This window comes from Cyphomyrmex costatus, unplaced genomic scaffold (assembly GCF_001594065.2).
Source record: "Cyphomyrmex costatus isolate MS0001 unplaced genomic scaffold, Ccosl1.0 scaffold216, whole genome shotgun sequence".
NCBI classification, from domain to species: Eukaryota; Metazoa; Arthropoda; class Insecta; order Hymenoptera; family Formicidae; genus Cyphomyrmex; species Cyphomyrmex costatus.
In genome coordinates this window covers 1,358,301-1,375,804 of record NW_017276214.1, presented here as the reverse complement: position 1 = coordinate 1,375,804, position 17,504 = coordinate 1,358,301, and the positions used below count along the sequence as shown (strand labels likewise).

The window sequence follows — 17,504 nt, the reverse complement described above, 5'->3', positions numbered from 1 at the left end:
CTTTTCAGCAGTCAAAGAATATAATTAATTTAAAGAATGTAAAGAAAGATAATACAAATAAAATTAAAGTTTAAAATTAAAGTTTGAAAAGCTGTAAATTTTAAAAAGAAAATGTAATCAATAATTTAGCTTCCTATAATATAGATGTTTTAATTTTTATTTAATTTACGGTATCACTGGAAGATAATCATGGTACATCGCATTAACTTCTATAAATTGGCTTTCCATGCCGCTTTTAGCTTGGAAAGAGGATCGTTATTCGACGAGAGGAAGTAGACAGAAATTGCCTCACGCTTCTTGAGGGATTACACCACGCTGAAAATTGATTTGGCAAAGGTATTCTTTGTTAGCGCAACTGATGATAGCTTGTCATTAATTTACTCGAAGGAGGCTGTAAACAGTTAATCGCCGAAGCCACGCGGTTGTTAAACTGACACTCTTCGACGTTTAATGGCCAACATTTTTGTATAACTGTTCATAGATCGTAAATATGTAAATATATAAACATGGTGTTGCACACATATTGGAAAATGTATTACAGAATATTCCGAGACTCCAGACTCCCGGAAGTTTTAAGTCTTAAAATCTATTTCTGTTTCAATCTTTAAGTTTGTGCTTTTATCATTTAAACATATATTTTAAAAATTTATCAAAGACTTTTTAAAAACTTAAATAAATAACTTTCTTTCTTTGTATCTTGATGTTGGCGAATAAATCATCGACGCTGTAAAAACAACTCAAAAGTTCTTGAAACATCTACAGAATATTAAACGTTTTATGTATCCTGGAGACATTTTCAAGACCTATTTTGCTGTCTGTGATAAATCTGCTTTCTAAAACTTTCAGAATGAATCTCATTCTAAAGAGTGGAGTCTTATTTTTAAAGATTGCAAATTGAGCCACTCTTTTTCAAAACTGGCTCAATTTTCACGCTTTAGAGAAAATTCCATTCCAAAAGAATTCAGAGAATTCGATAGCGATAGCGTTTGCGCGTCGTGATACTGTCACGACGTGGACCACAATAGGTGTTCGATACCTTGGTGTGACCCATGCGATATTGATCACTCTCCAGATTGATCGCGTCCAGGATGATCTGGGTGGCCTTTTGCGGCTCGCAAGGCTCTTGCACGGCATTGGCGCACAGAATTTTGTATCTGCGTTCGTGGCCGACCGCGCCGTGAAGTTCGGTTTTGCGGTTCGGTGTGTTTGATGGTGATACATATTGGTATTTGATGATGTGTGTCACAAAACAAACAGAAAAAAATCACCACGCCAAGTTAGAGGTTGTCGTATTATTATTTCTCGTTGCTATAAAATCGAGAATACATCGGAGGGCGGAAGGCAGGGGAGATTTAAAGGGTAACGAGTATTCTTCGAGGATACTTTGATGGGGAGATCCACATCATGTCGATCTTAGACAAGGTAAGACGTCAGAGCGCGAGATCTCCGAAGAATAACTTTGCTACTAAGAATTTGTTAAATTTCTACAAGAAATCGATAGCTTAACAGAAAAGGAGTCATACGTGTAGCATTGTAAGATCAACAATTTTCATCAAAAATTAAAAAATTAAATACTGCTGTTAATTCTCTCGAATATTCACGCTTGAAAACGTATTATCCTTATCTTTATCTTTACTTATGTCTACCGCCCAGTCACTAAGGGGCATCGACGTCAAGATTCAACTATTATACATCAATGACAATGGACAGAGTCATTTATAGTCGACAATGTTCGAATGAAACCACCTCGTTAAATCACTGACGATCATATTCTTTACTGTAAAAAGAATCTAAAACAATCTGAAATTTAAAAAATACGGTTCCAATCGAGCATTGTTGATCGCATTCAAAGCCGCACTGCGAGATTATCGTCGGCTAGGGCCAGACCGACAGTTGCGTCAGAGGGGGAAAAGGGATAAAACGTGCCTTGGTGTGTCCAAGACGGTACATATCAGCGTCAAGACCGGTAGAGTCCAGAATAGCAGCGGCCGCGTCCTTGGGTTCCTTCGCTTTGTCGACTGCCGCCGGCGCCAGGATCTTGTATCTAAAGGGTATCAGGGTACACGGGGTAGGGGCAAACGTGCAAATTAATTAATATGAGGGTTCTAGATACGAATTTCCGTAGATTCATACTCCGGGTCATCCTCTGATCGGTCCCCGCTTCTCCTTGATCACTAAATCACGATTTTCAAAGGAAAAATTTGAACTCATTTCGTATAGGAACCTATGTGTACTACATGTAACATTGTTCAAGGACTGATCTTCTAATCTAATCAGGTAAAAGTCGAGCAACAGATTCGGATATCTGGTTAAATTTTTTAACTTTTTTACGAGACGGGTTCACGGGGCAGGCAAAACTGGCATTCGAATATATACGTTGCATTCAATGAGATCGAGGGGCGACGTGCAGAATTTATAGAGAAGTAAGATTTCGACATGGATCGTCCTTAAGTATCGCCAATTTATAAAAACAACTTTAAATTAATTAAAAATTGTCCGTTTAATTATCATCGGATATGTAAGCTCATAATATTAATAATAAACATACACATCCGGAAATCAACAAAACAAAAATTTATTATTTTCTTTCGTGTTAATATTTGGTATTTTATCACACTATAAATATTGAAAGAATATTTATTGTTGCGATTTCAGAACAAGGATCTTTGGACCATCCACATAGAAAAATTGGTCTTTAATTCTTCGAACGTAGGATGTGAAAAGTGGCTAATCCACTAGTTTAGAAACAACGAGGTGGTGAAACGGTCAAATCCATTTTTATCGAGGATGCATCAACTAGCCTTAGTGTGACCGATCCTATAGCTGTCCGGATCAAGAGCACATTCCTCGAAGCACTTAGCCGCGGCAACCTTAGGATCGCTCTGGGCCGCCATTGCGGCCGGCGCTAGGATCATGTAACTACACGGTACACAACATAATTCGGTTACTATCTGCGTTGAATTCGAGGATAATAATCCTTCTTGATGCTTCCGATTTCGCGCAAGAAACAGATCGAAAAATTATGTCGTTTATCATAGTATCATAGTATTATCTCATAATATTTTAAATTATAAAAAAGTTTCTTATTCTAAATTATAAAAAATTATAAGAAAGAAAATAAGAAAAATTATTTTTTTAAATACTAAACAAAATTTTTTCCGAAACATTATTCTAATTCCGTAGCATTTTAAAATCTATCATTTTTAATCCCGTAATTATTACGAAACAAAGAAACTAATGTAATTAAATAATCGCATTAAAATCATCATTAATAAAAATATTAAATAATATAATAATTTGGAAAATCTGCTATGTATCGATTAGGTTTCAAAGAAATATAACAATAATTTAGTATAATAATAAAGTTAATTTTTAATGCAATAAAAACCTAATAATAATTTTAATAATTTTTAGTCAATAAACTCAATCGACAAACATTGCAGATTTTTGTAAAATATGTGTACAAATTATTGTGAAGGTTCGAGGAAATTGATAATTTCTATTTAAAAAACTTTAGATTATAGATACTTTTAATTACCAAAAATTAGAAAATTTAAAAAAAAACTAATCTGAGAGAGAGAGAGAAAGAGAGACATACACGACATAGGAATATATTATATTTACACAGAAGAGTAACACTTAATTCCTCGAACCATCGACTTTTCGAGTTTCCATGAAAATAATCAATCGCAAAGAAAAATAGAGAGAATTCTTACCGTAGCTTGAAGTCAGGATACACCATTCTGTTGGGGAAACCTTTACGACAGATACGGATGCCTTCAAGCACACCGTTACAAGTCAGCTGATGCATGACCAGATGGGAGTCAATCACACCCGGCTGCTTCAACTCGTTGGGGATGATGCAACGGACGAAGTGAGGCTGAGTGGCACGCAAAGTAGTCATCAGGTTGTTCAACTGCTCCTTATAAGAGGATGACACAGTAGAGAAGCCACCACCCTTCTTGCCACGTCCGCCCTTGCCGCCGCCGCCGCCGCCAGCATCACCAGACTGACCGGGATGATCAGCGAAGATCTCCACCAGTAACTTGTTAGTGGATTTCTTGAACTGATCGACCACCGTGTCGTTCAACGGGTCCTTGTTCTTCTCTAGCCAACCAGTGATGTTATATGGTACCTGAAGCCCAAAGAAATTTTCAATTCCATCTTTTCTTAAGATAGAAAACTTAGGTATTCAAACCTCCTGCATGACGATAAGTAAAATCGATGAATGAAATTATTAATAAATCATACTATATGCTTCTTAAATTACAGAATTAATTTCTTGCATATAAAGTAAAATAAAGAAAAATTCATACGTTGCCAGCATAGTGACCGATGGCGAAGTGAGCCGCTTGCTGACCGGGCTTGGGCGGTTTTGGTTTCAGATAGTTGGGACTCTTGCCGAGATGGTTGTTGTTCAGTTTTTCCTCAAAGGTCTTATCAGTGGCCTTGGGGAACATAGACTCTTCCTCAAGAATGGAGAGAATACCCATAGGCTGTGTTGCGAAAAAAAAGAAACGAAGAAGCACATCAGAATCTGTTACATCTCGAGAGATTTCGCATCTTCCAAGAGTAGCGTTATGCAAATAATATTTTCTTCTTTCTCATCGTTAATTATACATAAACATATTTCTGTTAAATCGCGACTGATTCTTAGCGCCAAAGTTCTACTAATAAAAGAAAAGAAATGGAGGCGTTCTCATTATGCGAAACGTTTGCAAAAGTGTCTGCAAAATATTTTCGCTTGTAGCAAACTTCGTTAGTGCCCCAACTTTTACTAAAAACAGATGCTAAATACTCTCTCTCTTTATTGATATACTTTGTTATCTACTTGCTCGATACTGTAACATTAATGTACCTTTACTTTTGCAACGGTTAATTATTATACTCTCGAGCGTGTAATAGAAAATTTGTGTGAATTAATTGACGAATGTAAATTAATAATTAATCTTGCAGATTACGTAAGAGGAAAACCCCAACGCTACTCTTAGTAATGTGCGTTATCTATAATTCTACAGGATATAGATTTATCAGATAGATGCTTCGGCAATGATCACTGCACCTTATTAGATACTTAATTTTCTCTTAAAATAAAATAAAATAATAATATTATTTATTAATAAAATTAATATTATTTATGATTCTCTCTCTGTAAAAATAAATCTAATACAAATACAGAGTAGTATATTTGATTCTCTCTTGCACTTTCATTATAATTCGTACTTGACTTCTACATTAAAGAGACGGAAATTCAAAATTAAAATGTTTGTGTTTACTTTAACTCCGTTTAGTGAATACATCCCAATTGTTCACAAATTGTATTACGTTAGAAATATATATTTTACGCATTGTAAAGAGGTTTACATAAACATTTTACTTGTATTAAGTTAATTTTCTTTGTATTGCAAAATTTTATATCTTGAAACTGCAATTCTCATTTGCGGTATGCATCGATCTTCCCATTCATTACATATAAGCTACAACGTATACATGATATTTTGGGTCCATCGCGTAAGATTTCGATCATAAGTGCTAAAATTCTATTCTCGAAAGAAAAATTAATATTTTATATAAAAAAGATTATAATTGTAAAAGCACTCTTTGTTCAAAAAAAGAATTTATGTAAATTTGAAAAATACAGCAACTTGACTTGCATAATTTATTTAAAACTAATTAATTTTAAATTCAACGTTAAACAAAATATTAAAATAATAAATCTTTGGATATATAAAGAACAATTTTGAAGTTAAAACGAATGATCCGCGAACGAAATTTTACGCGTTAGATCCATGGCATGTAATGATGATACATAATTAATACACACATAGGCAAGAAAGTACAAAATGGCAGGAGACACACAATATTGACAATACATTTGCGAACTCAATAATGGGCAAGCTAAACTCAAGCGCGAATTGATGCGTTACTAGATCACAATCGGGTGATCTAGAATACGGAGTCCGTGTCCCGCGCGGACCCATCGTTTTACCTTCTCGATCAGATTGATCGTCGGTTCCAAATCCATGCCGAAATCGATGAAGGTCCACACGATACCTTCGCGCTCGTACTCTTCTTGCTCGAGCACGAACATGTGGTGATTGAAGTACTGCTGTAGTTTCTCGTTGGTGAAGTTGATGCAGAGCTGCTCGAAGCCGTTGAACTGCATTCGTTCATGCACCACGATGCACACAGGCACACAGCGAAGAGACAGAGAGAGAAAGAGGAGAGAGCGAGAGAAAAAGAAAGAGAGAAAACAGTGAAGAAAACGGGACGCGATCGGCAGGACACCATCCATGTCCAGTCGGTTGGTCCTTTGATCTTTCGATCGGTTGGAATTTCTCGCGACGTAATCGAAGGCGGCGCTTATAATCGTTTAAGCATTATAAATCGATCAATTCAAAGAAAATAAAAATTTAATACATCATCTTGATTTCAAATAATTAAATATCAATTATATAAATTCCATCGCGTAGACAAATTGTTTCACCTTTCGATTTACGTGGCGAGAGGCAGAAAAAGACAATGCTTGAATAAAAGTGTGATGGTAGGAATTAGTGTTAGTGTTCGATCGAGCAGATAGACAAGACAGGAACACATTCAGCGTATATATCTCGAGCGTGTATGTGCTATTCGAAGAAATTCCCGAGTTTTCTTGGCGATCGGGATCGCGATCTGTCGATCTGCCTCGGCCGGGTGATACCTTCTCGATCAAATCGATAGTCTGCTGGAGATCCATGCCGAAGTCAATAAATGTCCATTCAATGCCCTCGCGCTTGTACTCCTCTTGCTCGAGGATGAACATGTGGTGGTTGAAGAACTGCTGCAACTTCTCGTTGGTGAAATTGATGCACAGCTGCTCAAAACTGTTGAACTGCTCGACCGAGTAGCGCAGCGGAGTGGACGGGGGCCCATGCGAACGGGGGGTTTAAGCGAAGAACAGAGAAAAAAGAAACAGGGGGGAACAGCCGTCATTAATGCTGCCTGATGACGCAAAAGGAGAACGCTCGACCGATGACTTCGACCCGTAACGTTCGATTCCGGGACGAGGGCGAGAGGTACGGACTGGGGTCGAGAGGGTGTTAATAGGGTACACTCAATGTGCCCTTGGAGATTTATTCTTGAACATGCGATGAATTCGAAAAATTGGAAAACTGAAATATTTCAATCTCAATTACATATACATAAATAAATTTGGATAATTATACCAAATTAAATTCCAATATTAACATGGTTTTTAAATAAAAATAGATGATCATTTTTTTTTTCAAATTCGTCGCATGGATTAAAGGCACTCGCTTGTGCCGTTATACGGTAAATTAAAAATGGTATTATGATGAACACTAACAGTTTATTGTTGTGTTACATCAGTATGTTAGTTTATCCAAATAGAATTTATTAAGTAGATAAACTTTCAATGTAAGCTTTTAAATAAGGGATAGACACTCAACGTATTTTTGTATACGTGGGGCAGGGGCAAGGAATATAATTGTCAAATCATTATTTATTATTAATTATCAACGACTTATCGCTTTCCAAGCAAACTAATTTCTCATGAATTTTAGTCTTATAGGATTATATAACTATTAATATTCTACATAATTATATTATTACTAATTATATTTCATATCTAATGTTTATTCTGAGACTCGTTAATTAATATCACGCTGAACGGTGTATTTTATAATCATTGAGCTCTCAAATTTTTGACAGATTGACATTCAGTGCTCGTCACAGGAGCTTTGCTGAAGTCTGATAGTTTCACAATCTGTTCATTACATTGATTTGACACAATAAGTTTCTATCAGTAATAAGCTTCGTTGATTTGTTGATTTATTTTTCTTTTTTTCGCTTCACGGTTCGTCCCGGTCTCTTCAGGATTACGAACCGGACCCAGTAGATCGTCGAAAAAAAGACGATAAAAAGAGTGATGTTCAATTGTCGTTCAATCCGTTGAACGATTTTGGGAAAATTCTAAACAAGCACGATATTAGTGCCGTTGAGGACATGACGGGACACCATTAGGGGCAAGAAAGGGAAAAAGTTTAGGTACTCGTATTAAGTACCTTCGGCATCTTCGTGATCTTCGAAGAGCCAGAAAGATTGCGACAAACATAAGCATGAAAAACCGGTCAGACTTAACCGGAAAGCAACATTAACAATTCGTGATTCTTGCGAAGTCCCAGAAATCTGTTCGTTCAAGCTCGTTCGATGTCTTGCTCGTTGTCCGTGGGATCGATCAACTCCCAAGGTGCCCGATCGATGTATTCAAACCTTAATTCAGGGTAAATAACAATACCTTCTCGATCAGCTCGATACAAGCTAGCAAGTCCATGCCGAAATCAATGAACACCCAATCGATGCCCTCCTTCTTGTACTCTTCTTGCTCGAGCACGAACATATGATGGTTGAAGAACTGCTGCAACTTCTCATTGGTGAAGTTGATGCAGAGTTGCTCAAAGCCGTTGTACTGCCATTTTTTGCATTTGCAATGCGTAGGAACGTGCGATAGGAATAAGAGTGGAAGAGAAGACGGTATAGAGACGAACAGCAGAATGAGGAAGGGGAGAGAGACAAAAATCATTATCAGTGAGACAAATATTCCAACAGAATTAAACAAGTGTCTGTGTAATATGTATGTTGAGTTCTTGAGTTTAATATTTTTAATTCTTTTTTAAATTCTGATATTTACAAAATAGAATTTATTACCCCCCCTCCCCCCCCCCCCCCCTGGAAGATTGCTGAATTTAATTTTAATCTCTGCAAATAAACTTTTCAAATAAATCGAGTAATATTTACCTTTTGTTTCTTTACAATTTGTAATTTCAATAATACAATTCTTAATTAAACATTTTTCTTTTTACCCAATTTAGAAATTCTTGAAATTTCTCACTTTCTGTTTCATTCTTATAGTTTTTAAAAACTATAGAGTAAAAAAAATGTGTTTATACAAACTGATATATGCTTTTTCCAGATTGATTGAAATATTCTCGGTAAAAAATGAACTTAATAAAATTTCGATGATAACATTTTTGGTTAAATTTTACCTTCGACATAGAGGAGGGAACTAAAACTAGCCTAAGCGGAATACGACGGGAATGCTTGCTTGTCGATAACAATACATGCGGCCGAAACCGTGAGATCGACGACACAAATAGAATAAAAGAAAGGTAGAGGCTGAGGTGAACATAAATGGCTGACGATAAGAAAACAGTGGACAGTCACTTTGTTTTTTAGAAAATAAGCGTTAGAGTGGCGGTCTCCTCTGAACCGTGATAAATCATCAGGGATTTCCGCAGGCTTAGTTATCTCAATTCTCGTGTCGTTCATTTATTCGTTATTCAGCTTTGAGTTATCCCGTTCTCTTTTTTGCTTCCGGCCGTACCCCGTCTGTCGGGTTTTTATTCGGCCAGGAATCGATCGATCCATTGTCCTAATGTACCTTCTCGATCAGATCGATACATGCGACCAGGTCCATGCCAAAATCTATGAAGGCCCACTCAATGCCCTCCCTTGTATACTCTTCTTGTTCGAGGACGAACATGTGGTGGTTGAAGAACTGCTGCAGCTTCTCGTTGGTGAAGTTGATACAGAGCTGCTCGAAGCTGTTGAACTGTTCGAGAGCAAGAAACAGGCATGCATATGTGTATTTCATTTCCTCTTTTGTCTCCTACTTGACACTTCTTTTTAGGTTTCGTAGGTCTTTTGTCCTGTTTCTTTTAAGGGATTTTTTACACACTTTTACAACATCGATCAGAATTGCGAAATTGCCCAAAGTTTCGTTTCGAAATTATTAACATATACATAAAAATATTCTTAATAAAGTTTTTTAATATAAAGGAACACGTATAGAAACAATAATTTTCTTCTTCAAAAGATTGATAAAGTCATTCTGACATTTCTCAATCATAATTTTATTAATATTATATTATTTAATTTCTCTTTTCTCTAATAGAATTATTAAAAAAACAAATTTGTGAAGTTCCAATTTTGTTGTCGACTCAAAACTTCAGGCTGATAAAAGTCTCATTACGAGGGATTTTTTTATCAGGCACGTACAATAAATCGGTGGTGTTGCGCACCGTTTATCGCTGGGATGGATTGATGTCAATCACATCGCGACCTAGCACGAGGTCGTTCTTTCGGGTTTTGGGTTTAAACTTATCATGTCAGAGAATGTCCTAATGTTTCGATTTGTATCCAGAATATCAATCGATTTATAAAATCAAACTCGAAAAAAAGTCAAATTAATTCAAGATTTATGCTAAATTCAAAGTTAATTAAAAATGTATCATTTTTTAATCCAATCTTCATTTTTTTACAACTATACATATAACTACCGTTAATAATCTGGACAACTTGTAGAGTTTTTCGAATGTATGTGACGTCGTATCACAGACAAATATTAAGAAAATGAATGCATTCAATTTATAATAAATAATCTATAATAAATATGTATACATATTTGTAATAAACAAAGATATTCATGTTAGATTTTAATTTTGAATGCAGTCAGTTCTCGTATCTGTGAGCAGATGTCTTTATGAATACCAAATAGGGTCCAACAATATTAGTCTACTGTCAACAACTACTATTACCAATTCTGTCAATACATCAATGGAAAAACCAGAAAATGAGAAAACCGTAAAAGAGTGGTTTCTGCACGGTTCCTGACCGTCCTGTTTGCAAATGGACAGTTAAACATAAGTGCTTTATTCAAAATAAGGGAGGGTGGGCGAGTGGTTAATCATCTCTACACCATGTTCACTCTACGTGAAGTCCACTGTTTCGATGGTGACAATGATGACAATAAATATCCTTTCGATGAATGAAAAATCCTTTTACCTGCACGCTGTCCCATTTGGAATCAGATAGAGCGAATGAGCGTTCTTTAGAAAATCTAAGAATATATCTAAGAGCATTCTTGATAAAGGGATTCCTATCGCGAATCATGCCGTTTGAATAAAAATTTAGGCGTTTTCCAATCAAAGAAATTTCGCTACTTCTATGGAGACGTGCAGAAAAATCGGGGCAATCGAAGAGGGATTTTTCGACATCATGCGTCTTTTAAAAGAACAAATGATAATTATTTATATAAAAAAATTTAAAATAATCTTTTTTTTTTACTTAATGTTAATTGATAATATAATAAAATTACAAAAATATTAATAAAAATTAATCACATCCAATAAAAATTCACAATTTGTTCAAGATAGAATGGAATCATTCAAGAAATCAATGGAACATTTAGACTTATTGTACATTGAGGTTCACCATATCCTAAAAAAGACATCTAAGGAATCGTAACAAAACTATTCCACGAAAAGAAAATTTTCAAATCTGTTCAAAATATATTATGGAAATTTATTCAGGGATCTAAAGTCTAAGCTTATGTTGAGGTTTATTGCAACCTCGGGACGATGATACATAACTAGGGAAAGGATAATCTATGAAGATCTAAGATATCTTTTGGAGAACTTTATACTTCGATAAGATTAACGTGCGGGACCTAAAAAGACTTATAGACCTCCTAGAGAGATCGAAAAACAAAGGGAGGGCGGATTGATCGTTCACCTTCTCGATCAACTCGATACAAGCTAGCAAGTCCATGCCGAAATCAATGAATTGCCAGATGATGCCCTCCTTCTTGTACTCCTCTTGCTCGAGGACGAACATGTGATGATTAAAGAACTGCTGTAACTTCTCGTTGGTAAAGTTGATGCAGAGCTGCTCGAAGCCATTGTACTGCGAGATACCGAGGTAACGATATTGATTACGGATTAAACTTTCCGAGAAGATTTCTCATTCAACGGAGATTCGAAACGCCTTGTGAATCACGATTCACTTCTCGTCACGCTCGATTTTGAGTGTCTTTCTTTCCTGTTTTACTTTATCGTAGGGAAAAGTGAAGTCTGTATGGATCGAAAGTGCGAAAAATTCTTCGCACTTCGATACCTTCGGTATTTTCTTTTTCCTTGTGTTTGATTATATTTTCGTTCACGTCGACGATTCGAAAGAGAAGTCTTTTAAAAGCATTTGCTTTCTCTTTCTTATGTGTGTGATATCATTGTTTTTCCTAATATTACACAAAGAGCACTGAAAAATTCATATAATGGCAAATTTTTTCGATAATTCTTAACATTAAATATTTAGATATTTAAAATGCAAATAAGTTTGATCAATTAAAAATAATCTAAAAATAAATTTACATTCTGTGAAAATTAATTTGCAAAAATCGTTTATTTTTAATAATCTGTGGTTTGCTCATCTTTCAACTTGTGCCAAAGGTAAACGTAAAATATTATTTTGCCATTATATACATTTTCAGGCTACCTTGTATAAAATTTATTTAAAAAATAATTGATTCAATTTATTGATTCAAAGAGTCTAATTAACGATAAAATAACCAAATGTAAATTACAATAACTTAGGTGAGAATTTTATGTAAAAATCGTCGACGATCACGTTACGTATATACGTATATATGCGTCTACATATTTATAGATCGCGATTTATTTATAGTTCGGGAGAAACTTACGTCGAAGATCTCGAAACCGGCAATATCCAGTACACCGATGAAGTGCTGCCTCTTCTGCTTGGTGTCCAGGGTCTCGTTACACTTCTTCACCAGCCACTTGAATAGCCTGTCGAACATCGCTTTTGACATAGCGCCTACGGAATAGGCTACCTGGTCCTTGTTACGACCCTGGGTGACGAACTCGTTACCGACCTTGATCCTTGGCTTCAACAAGTTCTTGTAAAGGTCAGCACAGTCGCAGCCAAGCAGCTTGGCCACGCGGTCACCTTCCTAAAGTGTGGAACATGATCATTCTTTCTTGCAACGTTCTTTCTCATTGCAGTATAAAAAACGAACTTAATAGCTTAATAAAAAAAGATTTTAACGCTTATAATTTCTGACTCAAAAGCATATTTCAGCACGTGTAGAAAAAGAAAGATTGAAATGTAATTGTATGAAAATGTAGTGCGAAAAATCGATTAAGATACGCTCGTGCACCTAGATTTTTATTTTCTGAGTATAAAGAAGTGAACGGCACATTTAAAAATATAAAGCATAATAAAATTTCATAATTCTAGAATATTTGATTTGGAATAATTTTCTTAATTAGAAATTTGTTTTAAAAAAATAAATTATTATTATTAATAATACTTGTGGCCTCTTAGTAGCTACGCAAAGATACGTACTTCAGTGCCATCTGCTTCAGCCTGTTCCTCACGACCCCTCTGTTTGAATTTCATGCCACCCATGTGCATAACAGCCGCGGTGATTTTGTAGATGTCATCCTTCTCTTCTTGAGTGAAACCCAACACGTCGAAAGCTTGCTGTTACCAAAAAGAAATCTCATTAAACTTTCATCTCGCAACATTTTCATATCAGAGATTGAAGTTACGAGGAGTTGATTCGCGAAAGGTATAAATTTTTCAGACGTGCTTTAACATCTCTTGGATTTTTTATTGTTTAAAGTTTTATTTCGAAACTTCGTTGTAGATGATATATATATATATATATAAAGCAAAATTATATTTTATTAACAGATTCAGAGATTCTAAAAAATAGTTTAGGAACGTTTATTATTATCTATCGCAAATCAAATTTAGAAAAGAGATCAGAAAAATAAGGATCCCTAATCACACTCCTCGAATATAATTCTCATTATCAATTTTTATAAACTTACGTAGACGAATGAGAGTTAGTGGAAACACACAAGGACAATACAAATGCTCCCACGCACGCCGAACGATCGATGCCGGTTACAGTGTATAAACCAGCAAGTAAGTTGACGTTATTTGTCGTCGACTTCTTCAATGTTATTTATCAAAATAACGTCAGCTTAATTTTTGGAAAATCGTTCAGCTATATATAACATGCGTGGAAGCTGCGTAAAAAAGAAGAAAGAGAAAGAGAAAGAAAGCCAGCATGGCATAAAGCTTGGTTTCACCACGTCAATTAAAATTAATTATTTTACGATCGATCAAAAATTATTCTTGTTTTAAAAAGTTGAAATTCTGACAAATTACATTAGCAATGTTTCCGAAACTTTTTCTTTTGTGTAATTATTTTATTTAAATATACATTTATCACGTATATGCAATTCGACGACCATCGATTATTATAATCATAAATTAATTGGTTCTTAACTAATTAAACCAGAATTAAAACAAATCGGTGCTCGTAAAAATTTAACTTTAATCATAAGTCAATCGCTTTCTCTCATTTATTTCCAGTTGAGTAATTCTGGAAAAAAAATCGATTGACATTGATAAAACCAATCGGAAGTGTTCTTGCAGCAACAGCGAGCCAAAAAGCGGAAGCGAAGCTCGTGTTATATAGCGATATGTAGCTTCGTTTTTCTAAGCTCCGGATATCAATAACGCGAATAACACTACCTACGTGATCTCTCAGGACCACAAAGTGCCAGAAAAAGAGTAAGAAGAAGAAAATTCGAAGAAGATGATAAAACTGCGAGCTTGATCTCTAGATCACGCTCGTCGCCAACTATTTTGTCTCTTTTGTCTCTTTTGTGATAAAGAGGACTTCAGGGTCAGCCTGAACGATTCCTCACGGTCTTGATTCCAACCCTCTCGTTCCTTTAAGGGGCAGCTTGGATCTTCTTTATAAAATTCAACGTCGCTCTAGATCGATGAAGAATCGCTTCCTTGAGGCTGCATCTCTGATCAAATCTACCAAAGTTTCACCCTGGGATGGAACGTTCTCACAGAAAGAGTAACTACCATAAATGGGGAAGGGGTAGGAAAATCAACGGGGTCATAAACTACTAGGTATAATGTGCTTGAAGTATTGCTGAGTTTCTATAAATCGAGATGAGAAAGAATTTCTTTTAAGAATTCTTAAATTGCTCCAAGTTAAAAAACTGGAGTAAATACCAAAAGGGAGAAGAAATATGGAAGAACTCGGAAATATACTATTATATACATTGTTGTGCAGTAATCGATAATGTAGCAACAATATAGTTATTAAAATTATTTAATGATATATGAATTTTCAATTCAATTTCATGTTTTCAAGATTTCCGATTTATAAAAATTAATAATTAACAATATTACATAAAAATAACAAAATTATACTAAATAACATTTATAAAAGAAATACTAATTTTATATTAAAAATATTGTATCATCAATTTTCTAAAATTTTTTAACTTATTTAAAAGTACCTGAATTAATTAATAAATTAAAATAAACAGGTTTTTTTTACAATCTATTAACATTGATATCTTCGTCTAAAAAAAATAAACAATACAAAATATAAAAGCATCTAAAATAGTATTAAACATATTATAAATTAAGAATATTATTAATTATTATAATTAAAGAAAAATTAAATAGTTTAAAGAAATAAATAAGCCTTTCAGAACTAAAAATTTTAGATAATTACACAAAATTGTTGCTCATTATCGTCTGCATTTGTATATTCCGATAAATGAATATCTAAGACAAAAAAACCATAGCAATGTCGATCTTTAAAAGATCTATTCTTTTAATTGACAAACTGTTATCTTTTTATTAATTTTTATTACTATATAACCATTAATTTTAACCAATGATTATATTACTCAAGTATTTAAACGAGATTTCTTGATCGACGTCGCTGATATAAGATAGATTTATATATCCATATAATTTAAAGATACAGAAAAAAGGTAAAAATACGAAAAAAAGATAAAATTTTTACAGGGTAAAAGAGGGGAGGCATCGTTTTCACAACGGGGGTGAGATCTAAGGACTTACGTCCGTCAGCAAACATTCCTCGCCATCATCGACGTTGGGGATCGTGATTTTTCCTTGGGACACGTTGACATAGTCGTAAATGTTGTTGGATAAGAAACAAATATCTGTGAAGCATTTCGGAGAATAAAGTGCAGTTTCAGAATGTGTTTCAGTTTCAATGTATAGAGCCTTGTTTTTAAAGATCCACTTCTCCATCCATCCTTGATCAATCAGTGGTCATTATTGATTTGCAACACGCGACACCGAGCTTCAGTTGTTAATCAATTTTTGAGACTCAAAAGCTCCATCGCGAGAAAAACCTTTGACTATCTTTTTCAAAAAGATTTTTAAAAAATTTAAGTTTCGAATTTGATAAAACTATATATTTCCTAGAAAAATTTTTATAAAATATATATTTTCTCAAAAAATACTTTTTAATCAACATTATTTTAAACTCAGAGAAACATATTTTTTAATTTCGTTATCAAAAAATTATATTTTTGCTTAAGAAATTCTTTCAATTCTTTCATTTAACAAAAAGATCTTTTTGGAAGAAACGATTGAGAAGTCGCGAAAAAGACGAAGAAATTGCATTTGCGAGCGCATGTTTTTAACAGTCTGGACATATACAGGACGGACGATAATAATATGATGGGCGTATCGGGGAGCGGGTAAATGGGGGCGATAAGTTCCTGTCTTGACAAAAGAGAATATTTCTTCAGCGTGAAAAAGTCTCGCGCTCCCAATCTCCCCGCGCCCCGATTGCGGCAGGCAGCTTTCGCAGGCGGGGGGCGAGGGGGGTGACGATTCCTCGGGCAAACTTCAGCATCACTTTGTTCTTTGCTCAATAAGAAAAGTAGAAAAATAATTGTTTATATAAACTACATTGAAATTTAAAATAAATAGGAGATTCTATAGACAAACTCTGACTAGTAGCTGTTTTACCGACAAAATACGACACATATGATTTACATTACAATACATACAATTTACGAAACATCGACACATCACTAGATATTACTACATCAATATCCTACACATACATACAGACACATTTTTTGTAAGGTTTTCGTAAATCAAATTAGATCTAAGTCTAATTCTAAGAATTCAATTAACGTTGTTTCTTTGTATATTTACATGTCTGGAGACTCTAATTTTGCAAGTAAAGATTGCAAAGCATGCTTTTATATCAAACAAACGTTGTCACTTGACAACTCGATTAAAAAATAATAAAAAAAATTTTAATTTAAAAACAAATAAAAAAGGCCACATTCGGTTAAGGTGGATTGTGTGTGTGTGTGTGGTGCCTAATAATATATATAAATTTTTACAATTTCCAACAAATTTTATAATTTATAATTTATAATATATAAAAATATTTTTTTTACACAAATTTTTATTATATTTTTTGATGAAATATGTTCCTCTTCACTTTATTTTCTGGGTTTATTTTTATTTGTGTGACGTTCAATTAAAAAATTGTTTTTAATCTCAACATAATCTCCATTTACCAGACATGTATTAATGCTTATATTTTAATTTTAAAAAAGAATTCCAAGCTGTAACAGTAATATATACGAAAACCTTTCACACAGAAATTATTATGTTCGGTAAAACAGACGATTTTGTTTATCCCTTAAACCATCAGAATAAAAAAACAAATATTTAATTTTTTTAATACTGTAGTTTTGTAAAGTAATTAAATATGTAATTTTGCAATCATAATAATCAAAATAATCTTTAAGATATCTGACTTCAAT

General features: G+C 34.3%; 1 protein-coding gene across 16 annotated transcripts in view; it reads right to left on the bottom strand.

Annotated features, from left to right (window-relative positions):
* Mhc (myosin heavy chain) overlaps nucleotides 1-17,504 on the bottom strand; it is a 50,551-nt gene that overhangs the window by 18,016 nt on the left and 15,031 nt on the right. For 5 of the 16 annotated variants that reach the window (XM_018539552.1, XM_018539555.1, XM_018539542.1 and 2 more), the window contains exons 8-13: nucleotides 13,201-13,338; nucleotides 12,536-12,805; nucleotides 9,440-9,610; nucleotides 4,317-4,496; nucleotides 3,717-4,135; nucleotides 1,927-2,044 (exon numbers count right to left, since the gene is read on the bottom strand). In XM_018539552.1, coding sequence (XP_018395054.1) covers nucleotides 1,927-2,044; nucleotides 3,717-4,135; nucleotides 4,317-4,496; nucleotides 9,440-9,610; nucleotides 12,536-12,805; nucleotides 13,201-13,338 — 1,296 coding nt within the window. Of the gene's footprint in view, nucleotides 1-1,036; nucleotides 1,155-1,926; nucleotides 2,045-2,801; nucleotides 2,920-3,716; nucleotides 4,136-4,316; nucleotides 4,497-6,700; nucleotides 6,872-9,439; nucleotides 9,611-11,571; nucleotides 11,743-12,535; nucleotides 12,806-13,200; nucleotides 13,339-15,765; nucleotides 15,870-17,504 lie in introns of all 16 variants that reach the window. The other 11 variants (XM_018539544.1, XM_018539545.1, XM_018539553.1 and 8 more) reach the window with 7 other exon arrangements.